Below are 18622 nucleotides of genomic sequence, written 5' to 3'. Positions count from 1 at the left end.
GGAATGCGAAAGATCACAGGCATGGAACAGAAAGGTGGGGCACTGCTTGCTGGTGAACAAGGTCTGGCTGATGATCTTAATAACTTCTTCAACAGGTTTGACTGCACCAAACCAATCCAGTCTCCCCCATCTGGTCAGCGGACAGTCAATGCTTTCTCTTCTTCTTTCCCTCCTCCTGTTACTCTCCCTCTTTCCAACAACTCTGAGATGCCATCTGTACAGAGCCCTCCATTTCTCCACTCACCTGTGACATTGAACACTGCACAGGTCAAGAGGATGCTTAAAGGACTGAAGCCAAGGAAAGCAGCTGGGCCCGATGACATTAGCCCAAGGCTACTGAAGGCCTGCTCCGCAGAGCTGTGTGGCATTTTAACACACTTGTTTAATCTGAGCTTGTGTCTGCAGAAGGTCCCAAGGCTGTGGAAAACATCTTGTCTGGTTCCTGTTCCAAAAAAGTCCCATCCTACTCAGCATAATGATTACAGACCAGTTGCGCTCACCTCACACATAATGAAGACATTTGAGAGGCTGGTCCTCTCTCACATCAGGACTAGTGTGTCAACTTATATGGATCCCTTGCAGTTTGCGTATCAGCCCAACATCAGTGTCGATGATGCTCTCATCTATATGCTGCAGAGAGCATATACACATCTGGACACCTCTGATGCAGCTGTAAGGATTACATTCGTTGACTTCTCAAGTGCATTCAATACCATCCAGCCACAACTCCTTGGTGAAAAGATGGAGAAGATGGAGGTGGATCCATCGCTTGTATGGTGGGTCCTGGACTACCTTCACCTCAGACCACAGTATGTGCGCATGCAGGACAGTGTCTCCAGTACCATCTTGAGCAGCACAGGGGCTCCACAAGGAACTGTGCTGGCTCCATTTCTGTTTACAATATATACAGCAGATTTTCAATGTAATACCAACAGCTGCTTTATGCAGAAATTCTCAGATGACACTGCTGTTGTAGGCCTCATCAAAGGAGGCGATGAGTTGGAGTATAGAGCCACTGTGGATGACTTTGTGGAATGGAGCGCACACAATCACCTCCTGCTGAACACCACAAAAACCAAGGAGATTATTGTGGATTTCAGGAAAGGGAGGAAAAGGACTCAACCAACACCAATCACCATCAGAGGCACTGAGGTGGAGGTGGTTGCCAACCATAGGTACCTGGGAGTGCAGCTGGATGGTGGGCTGGACTGGAGGAGTCATATGGAGACTGTGTATAGGAAGGGCCAAAGCCGACTTTATTTTTTAAGAAGGCTGCGATCTTTTAATATCTGTCAGCCCTTACTATGCAGTGTCTACCATTCAGTGGTGGCAAGTGCCCTCTTCTTTGCTGTTGTTTGTTGGGGTGTGGGAGTCTGTGCTGCTGACAACAAAAGACTGGACAAGCTAATTAGGAAGGCAGGATCAGTGGTAGGGACTGTTTTCCCAACAGTTCAGCAGGTGACAGAGGCTAGATCACTGAGTAAATTGAGGGCAGTTTTGGACAACTCTCAACACCCACTCCATGCCCTGAAATTGGTTAACAATAGCAGTTTTAGTCAGAGACTGATTGCACCAATATGTAAAACAGAGAGATTCAGGAAGTCCTTTATACCAGCTGCTATAAGGTTCTATAATGCACAAAAGTAACTGCACTCCTTCTGCTTTAGTATTTTTTTTAATCTATTTTAACCTATTAATAGTAGTATTCAATTATTAGAGTTATTGGTGAGGTAATGTGTGATGTGATGTCTGAATGTTGTGCTGCTGTGACACTGTAATTTCCTGTAAAGGATTATTAAAGGATCTATCTATCTATCTATCTATCTATCTATCTATCTATCTATCTATCTAATGCAGTTATCTAATCAGCCAATTCCTTGACAGCAGCACATTACACAGATGTTTCTACGCACAGAACTGTTGCTCCACTCACTGTTTTTTTGTTTTTCGCACCATTCTGTGTAAACTCTAGAGACTGTTGTGTTTGAAAACTCCAGGAGATCAGCAGTTTCTAAAATACTCAAACCAGTCCATCTGGCACCAACACCCATGCCACAGTCAAAGTCACAGAGATCACAATTTTTCCCATTCTGGTGTTGGAAGTGAACATTAACTGAAGCTCTTGACTTGTATCTGCAAAATTTTTGCAGACACTTTTTGATGAGAAACTATACAGCTATAACACTGAACTAATATTTGTTAATTTTCTTCTTTTGTGTATGTAATTTAAGCTTTTTTTTTACTTTACACAATGAAATTATTAAAAATAAAAGTGATAACACTTATCTTCCAAACTCTACAGGTATGTGATTGGTGCAAACACGTGCGTCACACCAAGTACCTGGACTTAGGTGCAGGTGATGACAGACTGCAGTTCTGCAGTACCAAGTGCCTTAACCAGTATAAAATGGACATTTTCTACCGAGAGGCCCGGGCTGCACTTACATCTGCCTCTAGTCCAAGCCAACCAGAAAACGAGAACCATCCAGCCGGAGAGAGTGAGACTCTGTTGACACCAGAATCATGGAACAACCCTTCCATGGAGGGAGACAGCAAAGAAACAGTGTCACCCAAACTTTCCACACCTGTGTCATCATCCTCTTCAACATCATCCTCCACGGTTAGAGCATCTGTCTTGGCTCAGCATAAGGAAAGAGAGAGCTCTGCTCCTTCTCAGCTCCAAACTGGCACTCCAAGGCTGTCTACTCCTCCACCTCATGTTGTTGTAGAGCAACCATGGGTGATACAGAAACCCCCATCCTTTAATCGAGGACTAATCCATGCACAGCCCCAAAACCCAGGCTCCAGCCCACACCAGAGACCCTCACACACATCTCCGCAGGTACACACACCCTCGGTTCGCCCAGTTCCCCCACCACAGCTCTTACACCCATACCCACCATCAATGATGCCTTGTGCACCCACCTACCCTCACCCCATTCCATCACTCATACCAACTCTGGGTCTGCCATGTCCACAACCAACTGTCCTTGTGCCATATCCAATTGTTGTTCCTCTCCCTGTTCCTGTGCCAATTCCCATACCAATACCAGTGACCTCAGGGACTTTGGGATATGCTGCGGTTATTCGTAACCACAAAGAGAAAGAGAAGACAGGAAGAGATGCAGCTTCAGTCACTCCTGAAGACGTAGGTAAAGAGCGGATGTCTGAAGATCAGGAGATTATCGATGGCATCTTAGTGGAGCACAAAGTAAAGACTGAGCAGGTTTCATCTCCAGACCCGTATTCTCTTGCTTTCTCATCACACACTTTCCCAAACTTATCTGCTCATCCACAGGTCAGTCCTACCCCTCCTTTGCCAGAAGATCAGAGACACGAAAGTAGGGAGCGACAGGTGATCCAGAGAGCAGTATGCAGAGTGAAACAGGAAGGTGAAACAGACTTCGACCTCAATAAGCAGACAGAGGTTGAACAGGAGAATGGATGGAGCAAGAATGGGGATGAAGATAATTCATTTGCACAACAAAAATCCCCTAAATCTTACACAGGCACTTTAAAGCACACATCCAGTTTAGCCCCTGAAAATGCATCTTCCCCAGTGGACATGCCAAATGCACGGGCTTCATTCACTCTCCAGAAAACACTCAACACAACTTCTGTAGTCACTCCCACAGTGTCTATCCTATTGAACAACACAGTTGCCACTTCCAACTCAAGTCACTCTGTTTACCCCTCAATGTGCGTCACTACAGTTCAGTCTGACCCAGAACAAAGAACAAGCTCCAGCCAAAATTCATCTCCACTTCCTGAATCTGAAGATGTAAAAGAGAATGTCTCAGGAGGGCAGGAACCTGGATTAAACTGCTCAGAGCAAACAGACTGCCAAACAAACCAATCAGAGGAGAGCAGGGGAGGAGCTGTAGACAGTGATGCTGTCACAGCTGATGAACACGCGTATGCACGATCCATCCCACCAAAATTACGAGAAAAGAATGCACACATGATCACGCTGACAACTGCACACACACTTTCTCACATGGTTGCGCACAGCTGGGACAAGAGCTCACACATGCATGTGCCCACTTTCGAGCAAACTGGTGTGCATCCTGAAATAGAGCCAGCTTTGAAGAGGAGATGCCTGAGGATCAGAGACCAGAACAAATGAAGCACAGGTATTCACACGCACACTGTATACAACTGCACAAATGCACCCAGTATGTACAGACTCAGTGTTAAGCACAATGTGGTGATAAATCTACAATCAGGTCCACTGTAAAGAAAATCAAGTATATATGTATGTGTTTTTGATGGGACAAATATTTGTTCACCAACACATTTATTATAAAACATTTTTATCCCAACCACAATGACTGACTGGGCTTGGGAATGTACCATCACAGAATCACAAGGCATTACAGCAAGATATCTGGCTAAACTTTTAATCTTGGTTCATAATGGTTCTCAGGGTAAATTTTCTCATTAGTTTTCCAGTATGGAACAAAATAAAAGAAGCGCATCAATGACTTTTAGCACTAAGGTGCAAAACACTAGTCTACCACATCTCATGAAATATCAGCATGTGCTCCTGAAGGCTGCATTGTTAACTACTTGGAATTAACACATTATGTTATTGAGCTAATTGTTAGGGTTTTGCTGGGATTCGAACCTGGTTCGTTGGTGTGATAATCCAGCAAACCCCCACTAGGCCACCAGGGGGATGACTCAAATGCAGAGGCGTGAGGCGGAAGTAGAAAAAGAATCAAAAGGTTTATTTAAACTATATACACTATATACAGGGCAAAACAAAAGACAAAAAAAAACCAAAGAGTATAATCCAAAAGAAAAGCAAAGTGCAAAAATACAAAAGCTAAGAAGATCAAAAAACACAGTACAAAGGAAACTGGAGATAAACATAACAGCACAAAGACTCCGTGACAAGAGGACTGAACTCAGGGGTATAAATAGACAAACTAATTAAGGACACAGGTGAAGATAATTAGGCAATTAACACAAACACAAAACACAGGAACAGTGGCGGCCTCTAGAGGCCAAAATAAACACGACATGAAAAGGAAATAACAGCGGCCTCTAGAGGCCAAAACAGTCCTAGTCCTAACAGGACCCCCCCCTCTAGGAGCGTCTCCTGACGTTCCCAGGGCGATCCGGATGGGCCGAATGGAAGTCCCGACATAGTTCTTTATCAAGGACATCCCGAGCAGGAACCCAGCAGCGCTCCTCAGGACCATAGCCCTCCCAGTCCACCAGATATTGCAACCCGCCGCGGACCCGGCGGGAGTCAAGCAGGCGATTCACAGTGAACACAGTCTGCCCCTGGAAGATGCGGGGGGGTGGGGGGTTCCTAGGGGCAGGGGCATACGTAGACGTCAGTACGGGCCGTAACAGGGAAACATGGAAAGTGGGGTTGATCCTCAGAGTCCGGGGCAACTGGAGCCGGTAGGAGACAGGGTTCACCCTGCGCACCACCTTGAAGGGGCCAATGTAGCGAGGAGCAAGCTTGCGGTTCTCCACCCGCAGTGGAAGGTCCTTAGTGGACAGCCAAACACGCTGCCCAGGGCGGAAAGCATGGGCAGGTCTTCTATGGCGGTTGGCCTGAGTCTGGTTGGTTCTGGAGGTCTGTATGAGGGTCTTCCTGACCTTGCTCCAGGTCTTGCGACACCGTCTCACATATTGGTTGACCGAGGGCACCCCCGCGTCCTCCTCCTGGTCCGGGAACAGAGGTGGCTGGAACCCGAATTGGCACTGGAATGGCGACAGCTTGGTGGCCGATGACTGCAGGGTGTTGTGGGCGTACTCCGCCCATGGCAGCCAGGTGCTCCACGATGTCGGGTTATCCATAGCCAGGCCTCGCAGGGTGGTTTCCAGGTCCTGGTTGAGCCTCTCCGTCTGACCATTGGACTGTGGGTGAAACCCAGAGGAGAGGCTGGCAGTGGCTCCGATGACCTTGCAGAACCCGTGCCACACTCGGGAGGAGAACTGGGGCCCTCGGTCTGAGACGATGTCCTGTGGAAGACCAAAGACTCGGAAGACATGATTAAACAAAAGTTTCGCAGTTTCAAGAGCAGAGGGGAGTTTGCACAGTGGTATGAAGCGGCAGGCCTTGGAGAATCTGTCAACTAAGACCAAAATGACCGTGTTACCTTGTGACTCAGGGAGACCCGTGATAAAGTCGACTGCCACGTGGGACCAGGGACGCCGGGGAATGGTCAGAGGATGCAGGAGACCCTGGGGACGCTGTCGTGGGTTCTTGGTTCTGGTGCAAACCTCACAGGACAGGACAAATGACCTTACTTCCTTCTCCATGTTAGGCCACCAGAAGCGTCTTTTCAGGAAGTCCAGGGTCCTCCGAGCTCCCGGGTGGGCGGTGAGAGGGGAAGAGTGACCCCACTGGAGAACCTTGGCCCGGGCTTGATGTGGGACGTACAAGAGGCCTGGTGGCCCCGTCCCAGGACCGGGGTCCTGGCGTTGGGCTCGTCGGACAGCCTCCTCAATACCCCAGCGGACAGGGGCCACAATCCGGGACACAGGGATAATAGGCCCGACTTCATTCTCCCTGTTAGTGGCAGAGAACAGTCTGGACAGTGCGTCAGGTTTGGTGTTCTTGGAGCCGGGGCGGTATGAGAGGGTGAAGTCAAACCGACTGAAAAACAGGGCCCACCTAGCCTGTCGAGGGTTCAGTCTCTTGGCTTGCTGGAGGTACTCCAGGTTCTTGTGGTCAGTCCAAACCAGGAATGGATGTTGTGCTCCCTCCAGCCAGTGCCTCCACTCCTCAAGGGCCAGTTTGACCGCTAGCAGTTCTCGATCCCCCACATCGTACCGGGACTCAGCAGGACTCAGGCGGTGGGAGAAGTAAGCGCAGGGGTGCAGCTTTCCTTCCGAACGTTGAGAGAGCACCGCGCCGACACCACTGTCCGAGGCGTCCACCTCCACGATGAATGGTTGGGAGGTGTCCGGGAGAACCAGAATGGGTGCCGTGCAGAAGCGGTCCTTGAGGTCTTTGAACGCCTTTTCTGCCTGAGGAGACCAGCCATAAGATCCACCTGTCCCTTTGGTGAGGTCAGACATGGGTGCTGCCACAGAACTGAAGTTCCTGATGAACTTGCGGTAGAAGTTAGCGAATCCTAAGAACCGCTGAACCTCCTTAACGGACTTGGGAGTAGGCCAATCCCGGACGGCCAGGGTCTTGGCAGGGTCCATTTGGAGTTGGCCTGTCCGTACAATAAATCCCAGAAAGGAGACCTCGGGAACATGAAATTCGCATTTCTGGGCCTTGGCGAACAGATTGTTCTGTAGCAGCCTCTGGAGAACCTGGCGGACATGGTGGCGGTGCTCCTGCACGGTCTTGGAAAAGATAAGGATGTCGTCGAGGTAGACAAAAACGTATAGGTTAATCATGTCCCTTAAGACGTCGTTGATTAGGGCCTGAAAAACAGCTGGTGCGTTGGTGAGTCCGAAGGGCATCACCTGGTATTCGTAGTGCCCAGACGGGGTGTTAAAGGCAGTCTTCCACTCGTCTCCCTGTCGGATACGGATGAGGTGGTATGCGTTCCGTAGGTCCAACTTGGTGAAGACGGTGGCGCCTTGGAGCAGGTCGAAAGCTGTGGACATCAGCGGAAGGGGATATCGGTTGCGCACAGTGATCTTATTCAGGCCCCTGTAATCAATACATGGTCGGAGCCCCCCATCCTTCTTGCCGACAAAGAAGAAGCCGGCTCCAGCAGGTGAAGTGGAGGGTCGAATAAACCCAGAGACCAGGGCATCTTTGAGGTATTCCTCCATAGCCTTGCGTTCTGGCTGAGAGAGTGAAAACAGTCTGCCACGAGGAGGGGTAGTCCCAGGGAGCAAGTCGATGGCACAGTCGTAGGCCCGGTGCGGAGGAAGAACGGCGGCCCTGCTCTTGCTGAATACCTCCTTGAGATCCCAGTACTCTGTGGGAACTTGAGATAACTCGGTGAGATCAGGGGGCTCGGCAGGAGACACAGGAGAGCTAGAGAGCAGACAAGAGGCATGGCATGCAGGGCCCCATTCCACAACCTGGCTTGTTACCCAGTCTATGCGAGGGTTGTGGCGAGTAAGCCAAGGAAGGCCTAGAATAACTGGGAACTCAGGTGAAGGAATCAGGTGCAGGGATATTTCTTCCTTGTGACCTTGAGACTGGAGGAAAACTGGAGAAGTAACTTGGGTGACTCTTCCATCACCTAACGCTTGGCCATCGAGGGCAGACACAGACAGTGGGACTTCAAGAGGTGCAGTCGGAATATTGATGCTTTGGGCGAAGTGAATATCCATAAAGTTCCCAGCCGCCCCTGAGTCTATCAAAGCTTGACAAGAGTGGACAGACTCACCCCAGGAGATGGAGACCGGGATGTAGATTCCTTGGCCAGGGAGTCCGGGAGAGAGGGTAGGCCCCGTCACAACCCTCCCTCGGCTGGACGGGGCGGTCCTTTTCCCAAGAGTTCGGGACATGATGCTCGGAAGTGACCAGGCTTGCCACAGTAGATGCAGCACTTGTCCCTCCTTCTGCGCTCCCTCTCAGATGCGGAGAGGCGAGTACGACCCACTTGCATGGGTTCTGGACAGTCACTGAAGGAGGTAGACGGTCTCCAGGTAGAGGTAGGGAGGCTGGGGGGGCTCAAGGCTTGGTGGCGTTCTCTCATCCTGTTGTCCAGACGAATAGCATGTGAGATGAGGGTTTCGAGGTCACTTGGGCATCCAATAGAGGCCAGACCGTCCTTGATGGGGTCAGACAGACCATGGTGGAAGGCTGACACCAGGGCAGTCTCGTTCCATCCACTTACTGCTGCGAGTGTTCGGAACGAGATGGCGTAATCTGCGACGCTTCCTCCTTGCCGGATGGACATGAGCTTTCGGGCTGCGTCGGTACTGATGTCTGCCTGATCGAAGACCCGAAGCATCTCTTCAGAAAACAGCTGGAAATCAAAGCACTCAGGTCCCTGTCTTTGCCAGATAGCAGTAGCCCAGGCTCGCGCCTTGCCAGCTAATAAGGTGATCACAAAGGCAATCTTGCGGCGATCCGTAGTGTAGGTGGTAGGCTGAAGCTCAAAGGTGAGTTGACACTGGGTAAGGAACTCTCGGCACTCACTGTGCTTGCCGTCATACCTCTGTGGTGCAGGAAGGCTGGGTTCGCGAGGTGAAGAAGGCAGCATTGCAGGAGGCACTGGAGCAGGAGTGGGAGCTGGATCAGGAGCAGGAACTGGATCAGGAGCAGGAGATGCAGGCAGAGATGTCAGCTGTGCCAGGGTTTTCCCAATTTGCTGAAGCAGTTCCTCGTGGCGAGCGAGGGCCTCACGTTGGCTGGTGAGCGTACGTCCATGAGCGTCCATGGTCGCTCCGAAGCGTGTCAAAGCTGCCATAATTCCCTGAAGGTTGGCCGGGTAGACAGTTGAAGCAGCCTCTGCTGAGTCGGTCATGACGGAGTCTTTCAGTTAGGGTTTTGCTGGGATTCGAACCTGGTTCGTTGGTGTGATAATCCAGCAAACCCCCACTAGGCCACCAGGGGGATGACTCAAATGCAGAGGCGTGAGGCGGAAGTAGAAAAAGAATCAAAAGGTTTATTTAAACTATATACACTATATACAGGGCAAAACAAAAGACAAAAAAAAACCAAAGAGTATAATCCAAAAGAAAAGCAAAGTGCAAAAATACAAAAGCTAAGAAGATCAAAAAACACAGTACAAAGGAAACTGGAGATAAACATAACAGCACAAAGACTCCGTGACAAGAGGACTGAACTCAGGGGTATAAATAGACAAACTAATTAAGGACACAGGTGAAGATAATTAGGCAATTAACACAAACACAAAACACAGGAACAGTGGCGGCCTCTAGAGGCCAAAATAAACACGACATGAAAAGGAAATAACAGCGGCCTCTAGAGGCCAAAACAGTCCTAGTCCTAACACTAATTACACCTTGTATCCTCACCCTAATCACTAAGTGCCTATTCAACCACATGTACATTACCTGAAAAGGTAATAAAAGCTTTAATAGATAAGTTAAAACCATAGGCATTAGATTACTTGTGTTAATACTGTAGTATCAATATCAGTTCCAACATAAATTTTGTTATAACTTCTAGAACGTAAACTATACAGTTTGTTCATAATTTTGAAGATCAACTAAAGAGGAAAATGTAGCTAGCAGGCAAAGCCTACATTGTAAAGTTAGTGTAAATTTGTTGCAGTTTGGTAACATAGAAAAATACAAGTTTTATAATATTACCTATCATTTTGTGAGTCTTCATGACCATGTAATTTATTTTAAAAATACTCAAAATAATAAGCATTGAGCGACACACAAAATAGAAAAATTGGAGTAAAAGCTAATGCAAGAACATGCTCAGGGCCGTAGGCAGCATTTTAAAATCACCGAGGTCCGTGATGTGCAAAGTGCGTGCCAAAAAATTTTCGACATATTTAAATGAGAGGGGTGAATTACACGTCACACAAGAGATCTATTCCTGAAATTACTTTTAATGGTGTTTGAACTGAATATCATCAGTTTTGAAAAAAAAAATCATGTATGTGGCAAGAGTAAGAATAATTTAAGCTTGTTTAATGGTTTGATCTGGCCCAAGCAATGAGGACAAAAGATACCGTAACCATGTAGCCTATGTAACTAAGATACATTAACAATCTGGCATCCGTTATGCCTACACAAAAAAAAAAAAAATTCTGGGAAAAAAAATCAGTATACACCACCATGTTTTAGGCAAAGTTATCCAAGGCAAACATAAGTTGAAACTTTCCCCTCTATTGCTTTGGCTTATCGAATGATTTACAACCCCGATTCCAAAAAAGTTGGGACAAAGTACAAATTGTAAATAAAAACGGAATGCAATGATGTGGAAGTTTCAAAATTCCATATTTTATTCAGAATAGAACATAGATGACATATCAAATGTTTAAACTGAGAAAATGTATCATTTAAAGAGAAAAATTAGGTGATTTTAAATTTCATGACAACAACATATCTCAAAAAAGTTGGGACAAGGCCATGTTTACCACTGTGAGACATCCCTTTTTCTCTTTACAACAGTCTGTAAACGTCTGGGGACTGAGGAGACAAGTTGCTCAAGTTTAGGGATAGGAATGTTAACCCATTCTTGTCTAATGTAGGATTCTAGTTGCTCAACTGTCTTAGTTCTTTTTTGTCGTATCTTCCGTTTTATGATGCACCAAATGTTTTCTATGGGTGAAAGATCTGGACTGCAGGCTGGCCAGTTCAGTACCCGGACCCTTCTTCTACGCAGCCATGATGCTGTAATCGATGCAGTATGTGGTTTGGCATTGTCATGTTGGAAAATGCAAGGTCTTCCCTGAAAGAGACGTCATCTGGATGGGAGCATATGTTGCTCTAGAACCTGGATATACCTTTCAGCATTGATGGTGTCTTTCCAGATGTGTAAGCTGCCCATGCCACACGCACTAATGCAACCCCATACCGTCAGAGATGCAGGCTTCTGAACTGAGTGCTGATAACAACTTGGGTCGTCCTTCACCTCTTTAGTCCGAATGACACGGCGTCCCTGATTTCCATAAAGAACTTCAAATTTTGATTCGTCTGACCACAGAACAGTTTTCCACTTTGCCACAGTCCATTTTAAATGAGCCTTGGCCCAGAGAAGATGTCTGCGCTTCTGGATCATGTTTAGATACGGCTTCTTCTTTGAACTATAGAGTTTTAGCTGGCAATGGCGGATGGCACGGTGAATTGTGTTCACAGATAATGTTCTCTGGAAATATTGCTGAGCCCATTTTGTGATTTCCAATACAGAAGCATGCCTGTATGTGATGCAGTGCCATCTAAGGGTCCGAAGATCACGGGCACCCAGTATGGTTTTCCGGCCTTGACCCTTACGCACAGAGATTCTTCCAGATTCTCTGAATCTTTTGATGATATTATGCACTGTAGATGATGATATGTTCAAACTCTTTGCAATTTTACACTGTCAAACTCCTTTCTGATATTGCTCCACTATTTGTCGGCGCAGAATTAGGGGGATTGGTGATCCTCTTCCCATCTTTACTTCTGAGAGCCGCTGCCACTCCAAGATGCTCTTTTTATACCCAGTCATGTTAATGACCTATTGCCAATTGACCTAATGAGTTACAATTTGGTCCTCCAGCTGTTCCTTTTTTGTACCTTTCACTTTTCCAGCCTCTTATTGCCCCTGTCCCAACTTTTTTGAGATGTGTTGCTATCATGAAATTTCAAATGAGCCAATATTTGGCATGAAATTTCAAAATGTCTCACTTTCGACATTTGATATGTTGTCTATGTTCTATTGTGAATACAATATCAGTTCTTGAGATTTGTAAATTATTGCATTCCGTTTTTATTTACAATTTGTACTTTGTCCCAACTTTTTTGGAATCGGGGTTGTATTTTTAAAATCACAAACAAGGTAGGCTACAACTGCGCTGCTTCAAAAATGTAAATTTAACAGCTTCATGAAAGTCGCGCGCTCATTCGCTTTTGTGTTCTTGGTCTCAGAGGCGCGCGCACGAAACAGACACAGAAGACAGAATCAACGTTTAACATAATTAACAATGCACTTTTTACGGAGACATTTTAATGTTATTCTTTTTTTTTTATCCAGTTGAATATTTAGCATACAAATGTATTTTCAGCTCTTAAAAATGACCGAGATCCGGACCTTGGTGGCCTCATAGCTGGCTATGGCCATGAACATGCTAGCACTACCAGATAATACATAGTGGTTGCCCTGGATTATTTCACCTATTTTTCCAAATACTAAGTTCTTTTGTCACTGCTGAAGTAAAACTATGGACATACAGTATTTATTTATCAAAGGAAGATTCTGTGAATGTATAAATTTTGAGAATGTGATCAAGGTGCTTTAGTTTTGTTGCATTTATAATCGAATGCAAGTCTTGTGAAGCTGGAGAGAAAAGTGACGGTGAATATGACCACAGTCAAATGTGTTATAGCTAAACTATCGAGCTGCCAGCCTCAAAATGATTATAAGGGAACTGATAGAATGGTTAATATAAACTCTTTACATGAATATTGCATATACAGACATGCAAATGGTTAAGAGAGGTTCTCTTCTTTTAAGAGAGTCAAGTCAAGGTCCCTCTCACGCCAGAATCTGGTCTTCCCAGGCAGTCTCCTGTCACAGTACTAACCAACTCTTTAAGGCATACGGGTGCAGCACCAATCTCCGTTTCGATAGCCCTCGGCCTCTCGCCTATACAGCTAGGGTTACAGTGGGGGGGGCTAGTCCTGTGGTAACCATGAGAGTTTGACTTCCCCACTCGCATCTATATTGCAGCATGCCTTGCCAGACGATAGTAGGTACCATTTTTATGATGGCCTTTGGTATGACCCGACTGTGAGTAGAACTCACGATCTCCCGGTCGAAAGGCAGACATGCTAACCACTAGGCCAACTCACCTTTATTTGTCACATGTACATTCAAGCACAGTGGAATTCCTCCTCTGCATTTAACCCATCTGAAGTAGCGGACACACACATGTGAGCAATGAGCACACACACACACATACCCAGAGCAGTGGGCAGCTATGCTACAGCGTCCAGGGAGCAGTTGGGGGTTAGGTGCCTTGCTCAAGCCATGATACAGAGGAAGGGAAAGTGTTGTTTATTCACTCAACTGCCTTCACATTTAGGCCATAGCTGCCCCCAGTATAGAGAGATTGTACAATGGCATATTAGGGCCATTGTAGATTTAAAATAAATAAATAAATAAATAAATACTCAGAATTTCTGAAATTAAAGTCATAAATTTATGAGAAAAATTTTCAGGTATTCTCTGAGGTTATAAAGTCATAAATTTGCAAGAAAAAAAACTTGGAACAATAGTGAGTTGTTGTTGTTGTTGTTTTTTTGTCAAGGAACCACATCAATTCACTTTGTGAGGTTGGATCAGCGTCATCACACCACAGACGCCATGGCTGAGCTGAAAGTTATAAGAAATTAAGTCTTTCCATCTCAATTGCACAATATAAAAGAATAAAGCGCTAAAAGATTTTCGATTACATTTCCCTGAATGCACTGCAGCCGGGAAGCATGTGATTGTTGCATATCCTGGATGAAACAGGAGATGATTGTATAAAGTGCACAAGTTTGTTTATCCGTGACCTTGTTTTGTCTTAGCTGTTTATACATGTATAATTATTGTGCAAGAACGGTTTCCTTTTACTGTCAGTGCAGGGATTCCTTTCATTCACCCAAATTTCTTCCTTTGAAACGGTTGAGCCGAGAGTTATAGAAAATGGAGTCTTTCCTCCTCGATCATGCAGTGTAAAAGAATGAAGCAGGAAGAGATTTTCAACTATATTTCCCAGAATGCACTGCAGCCAGGAAGCATGTGATTGTCGTCCCAGAGAATGTCTGATTTTTTTTTTTTTCTTGTAAATTTGTGACTTTTTAATCTTGAAATTGCTGGGCGTTTTTCTCTCAAATGTATTATTGTATAATTTGAGAGAATAGAATGTTTTCTCGTAAATTTACAATTTTAATCTCCAAAATTCAGAGGGTTTTTTGTTTGTTTGTTTTTAATTACCCCCTCCCCAGCCTGAATTTGCGATCGTAGAGACTGTATATACATTTCAAAATATAATATTCTAATCCAGTATGTTTGGGGTCAAATTTTGAATTATGATGCCTCTGTTTCAGGGCTAATACTCCCAACTTACTAATGACTACACAGGAACGTATTCTGACATGAAATCAAGATGCCATTACAGCACATTGTTGATGCCATTTGCCTTTTTTTTTTTTAAACCACTGAAGAAAAGGGTTGGGAATGTGTTGGGAATACGTGAAAATCATTTAAGGAATGTGTTGTCTTACTGCAGTACTCTAGAATCTGGCAACACTGATAATGACTGGGTAAGAAAGAGCTTGTGGAAGTGTCCACAATGATTTTATGATTGCTATTTAATCTATCCCTGTTAGTCACACTCTCTTATTCAGTCATTCTTATTCTCACACACACTACTAACTAAAACTAAATGGTGCCCAATAATGATGCAAAACAGTGAAACAGGTCTTTTTATAGCTCTAAAGTTGCAACAGTAGAGAAAAAATAGCTGAAACAAAATGCATAACTGAAAATCTCTGACATAAGATTGTCTAATAAAGTATACGTGTGAGTGAATAATAGACAGAAAAGGGAGAGATGGGGAAAGTGTGTGTGTGTGTCCAGATGTTGTTGTTGGAGGGCTTTTCTGTGCAATATACTCTCAGGTTACTGCAGAAATAAGGAAGCCATATAGTGTGTGGTATAGTGTATGGTATAAAATGTATATATGTATTGAGCTCTTGTGAGGACCAAAAGGAACCAAAAGTCCCCACAATGATAGGACTGTGTCAAATGTCCTCACAATCACCTGGTCCTCATAAAAATAAGATGTTTTTGCTACAACCCCGATTCCAAAAAAGTTGGGACAAAGTACAAATTGTAAATAAAAATGGAATGCAATGATGTGGAAGTTTCATTGCATTCCATTTTTATTTACAATTTGTACTTTGTCCCAACTTTTTTGGAATCGGGGTTGGCTCATTTGAAATTTCATGACAGCAACACATCTTCTACGCAGCCATCATGCTGTAATTGATGCAGTATGTGGTTTGGCATTGTCATGTTGGAAAATGCAAGGTCTTCCCTGAAAGAGACAACGTCTGGATGGGAGCATATGTTGCTCTGGAACCTGGATATACCTTTCAGCATTGTTGGTGTCTTTCCAGATGTGTAAGCTGCCCATGCCACACGCACTAATGCAACCCCATACCATCAGAGATGCAGGCTTCTGAACTGAGCGCTGATAACAACTTGGGTCGTCCTTCTCCTCTTTAGTCCGAATGATACGGCGTCCCTGATTTCCATACAGAACTTCAAATTTTGATTCGTCTGACCACAGAACAGTTTTCCACTTTGCCACAGTCCATTTTAAATGAGCCTTGGCCCAGAGAAGACGTCTATGCTTCTGGATCATGTTTAGATACGGCTTCTTCTTTGAACTATAGAGTTTTAGCTGGCAACGGCGGATGGCACGGTGAATTGTGTTCACAGATAATGTTCTCTGGAAATATCGCTGAGCCCATTTTGTGATTTCCAATACAGAAGCATGCCTGTATGTGATGCAGTGCCGTCTAAGGGCCCGAAGATCATGGGCACCCAGTATGGTTTTCCGGCCTTGACCCTTACGCGCAGAGATTCTTCCAGATTCTATTTTATTTATTTTTTTTTTTTATTTTACCAACTTTATTCGACTGTTACAAAATAAACAAAAAAAAAAGAAGTAAACATAAAAATAAACATAATAAAAGTAAGTCAGCCCAAAGGGGAGAACGCGAACGGGCGACCCATGCAAGGCGTTTCCCCGAAGGTATAAAAAAAAAAAATCATACAATTAAAATTAGACTAAATTGATCTGTGGCAACCACAGTCACGGTACACAGACCAAGTACATGAAAAGTCCATATTCTCTGAATCTTTTGATGATATTATGCACTGTAGATGATAATATGTTCAAACTCTTTGCAATTTTACACTGTCGAACTCCTTTCTGATATGGCTCCACTATTTGTCGGCGCAGAATTAGGGGGATTGGTGATCCTCTTCCCATCTTTACTTCTGAGAGCCGCTGCCACTCCAAGATGCTCTTTTTATACCCAGTCATGTTAATGACCTATTGCCAATTGACCTAATGAGTTGCAATTTGGTCCTCCAGCTGTTCCTTTTTTGTGCCTTTAACTTTTCCAGCCTCTTCTTGCCCCTGTCCCAACTTTTTTGAGATGTGTTGCTGTCATGAAATTTCAAATGAGCCAATATTTGGCATGAAATTTCAAAATGTCTCACTTTCGACATTTGAGATGTTGTCTATGTTCTATTGTGAATACAATATCAGTTTTTGATTATTGCATTCTGTTTTTATTTACAATTTGTACTTTGTCCCAACTTTTTTGGAATTGGGGTTGTAAAATAAGAGTAAAAATATTTCCATCTAGCTACTATGTTTAAGGGTTTAGGGTTAGGTATAGTATTAATTTGCTACAGTACAGTGAGTGTGTGCATTTGTGCATGTCTGTGTGTGTGTGTGAGAGAGAGAGAGAGAGAGAGAGAGATTACATATGTAGTACCTCTTGGCTATTCATGTTACAATCAGTTTTTGCATTCTATATTAATTCATACACATATAGTATATGTAATATATTTCTAAATTATGCCTGTGTTTACATTCCATTCCTCGGTTATCGGTGTGGTGTTGTTACCGTATCTTGTTTCTTAGCAAAACATAAAGCTTGTGTGTTTGCAGCATTACCTTTCAGAATCATTCTTAGAGCATATGCTTCCAAAGCTGTTACTTTATACTTTAATAACCTCTGCAGTAGGCCTGACCAATATGCTGGGAATAATGTCAACTGGAATTGATAGTGGCGTATTATTTTTCCATGCTGCCATATTGGAATGTTCCATGTAGCAATTCACTGACCTTGCAATTAAAACCAGAAGAGAGAGAGAGTGTGTGTGTATGTGTGTATATATATATATATATATATATATATATATATATATATATATGTAATTTTTTTTAATGTAATCATAATTGTCTTAGCATTCTGCTTGCCACATAATCCCAAATCCAGATGATTTCCTCTATTTATTGTGCTTGCTGTATTTGCTGTCGAACAAGATATTGTCTTGTTACCAAAGATAACTATGGTAATACTAATCTCTCTCTCTCTGTACTGTTTCAGATCATTTGTGTTGTGAACCTCCTTTTTGTGTATCTGAAGTCAGATACAGAATGTAAGCCTCTCCCTTGGTGCTGGAAATGAACAGGGAAATGGAGACGAGTTGAACAATAACCATACTGACTGATAAATTACTGATGTATCCAGATGTTTGTGCAGACCACTGCTATGGAATATCTTCATACCTGAGGCCGAGGGTATATGAATTCTCAGCACAGGCTTGCTGACAGCCATTTTCTATCCAATTATGGTTTATACAGAAGTGAGGATCAATGGTGTGTGTGTGTGTGTGTGTGTGTTCCATATAGACACTTCAGCTATATGTTTATGGTTTTGACCTGCTGTCTACAAAAGCAGGCGCTGTTCCTGTTTGCCAATCTGTAACATTTATGTTCAACCTGCCTTCACATACATACAGTACATGCTATACAGTGTATGGACTCCATACATAATTGCACAATAATTATGAATTTTTTGTACAGAAGGTCAGCTTTAATTTAAGATTATTTACACTTACATTAAATCAATGAGCAAGCACAGCTGTTTGCCTGTGATCCATAGATATCACCAGGTGCTGGATCACTTCCCAGACATTTAAAGTTGAAATTCTACACTTTAACATCATAATCAGTGTCTCATTTCATATCCAATGTGCTGCAGTACAGAGCCAAAAAAAAAAAAAAAAAAAACTACCCAGCATTTACAGATTGCACTCTATTCATGGACACATGCCACTTTCATTAATCTGCCATATTAATTTTGAGTATAGAATTTGTTTTATTTGAATAAAATGTTTACTTGTACCTTATATTAATCATATTCTCTTTTTGGCCTTTTTTTGGGGTTTTAACATTTTGATGATATAAAAATTTAAAAT

General features: G+C 44.1%; 1 protein-coding gene across 2 annotated transcripts in view; it reads left to right on the top strand.

Annotated features, from left to right (window-relative positions):
• sobpb (sine oculis binding protein homolog (Drosophila) b) overlaps nt 1-17834 on the top strand; it is a 33321-nt gene extending 15487 nt beyond the window's left edge. The window contains exons 6-7 of one of the 2 annotated variants that reach the window (XM_060902807.1): nt 2303-4133; nt 17749-17834. In XM_060902807.1, the coding sequence (XP_060758790.1) occupies nt 2303-4126 (1824 nt within the window). In that variant the 3' untranslated portion in view covers nt 4127-4133; nt 17749-17834. Of the gene's footprint in view, nt 1-2302; nt 4134-13877; nt 13943-17748 lie in introns of those variants that run through there. The other variant, XM_060902808.1, reaches the window with a different exon arrangement.
• Nucleotides 17835-18622: the final 788 nt, after the last annotated feature.

The sequence above is a fragment of the Neoarius graeffei genome, chromosome 21, assembly GCF_027579695.1.
Source record: "Neoarius graeffei isolate fNeoGra1 chromosome 21, fNeoGra1.pri, whole genome shotgun sequence".
Classification (NCBI taxonomy): domain Eukaryota; kingdom Metazoa; phylum Chordata; class Actinopteri; order Siluriformes; family Ariidae; genus Neoarius; species Neoarius graeffei.
The sequence above is the reverse complement of the archived record's forward strand: the minus strand, read 5'-3'. Positions and strand labels throughout refer to the sequence as shown.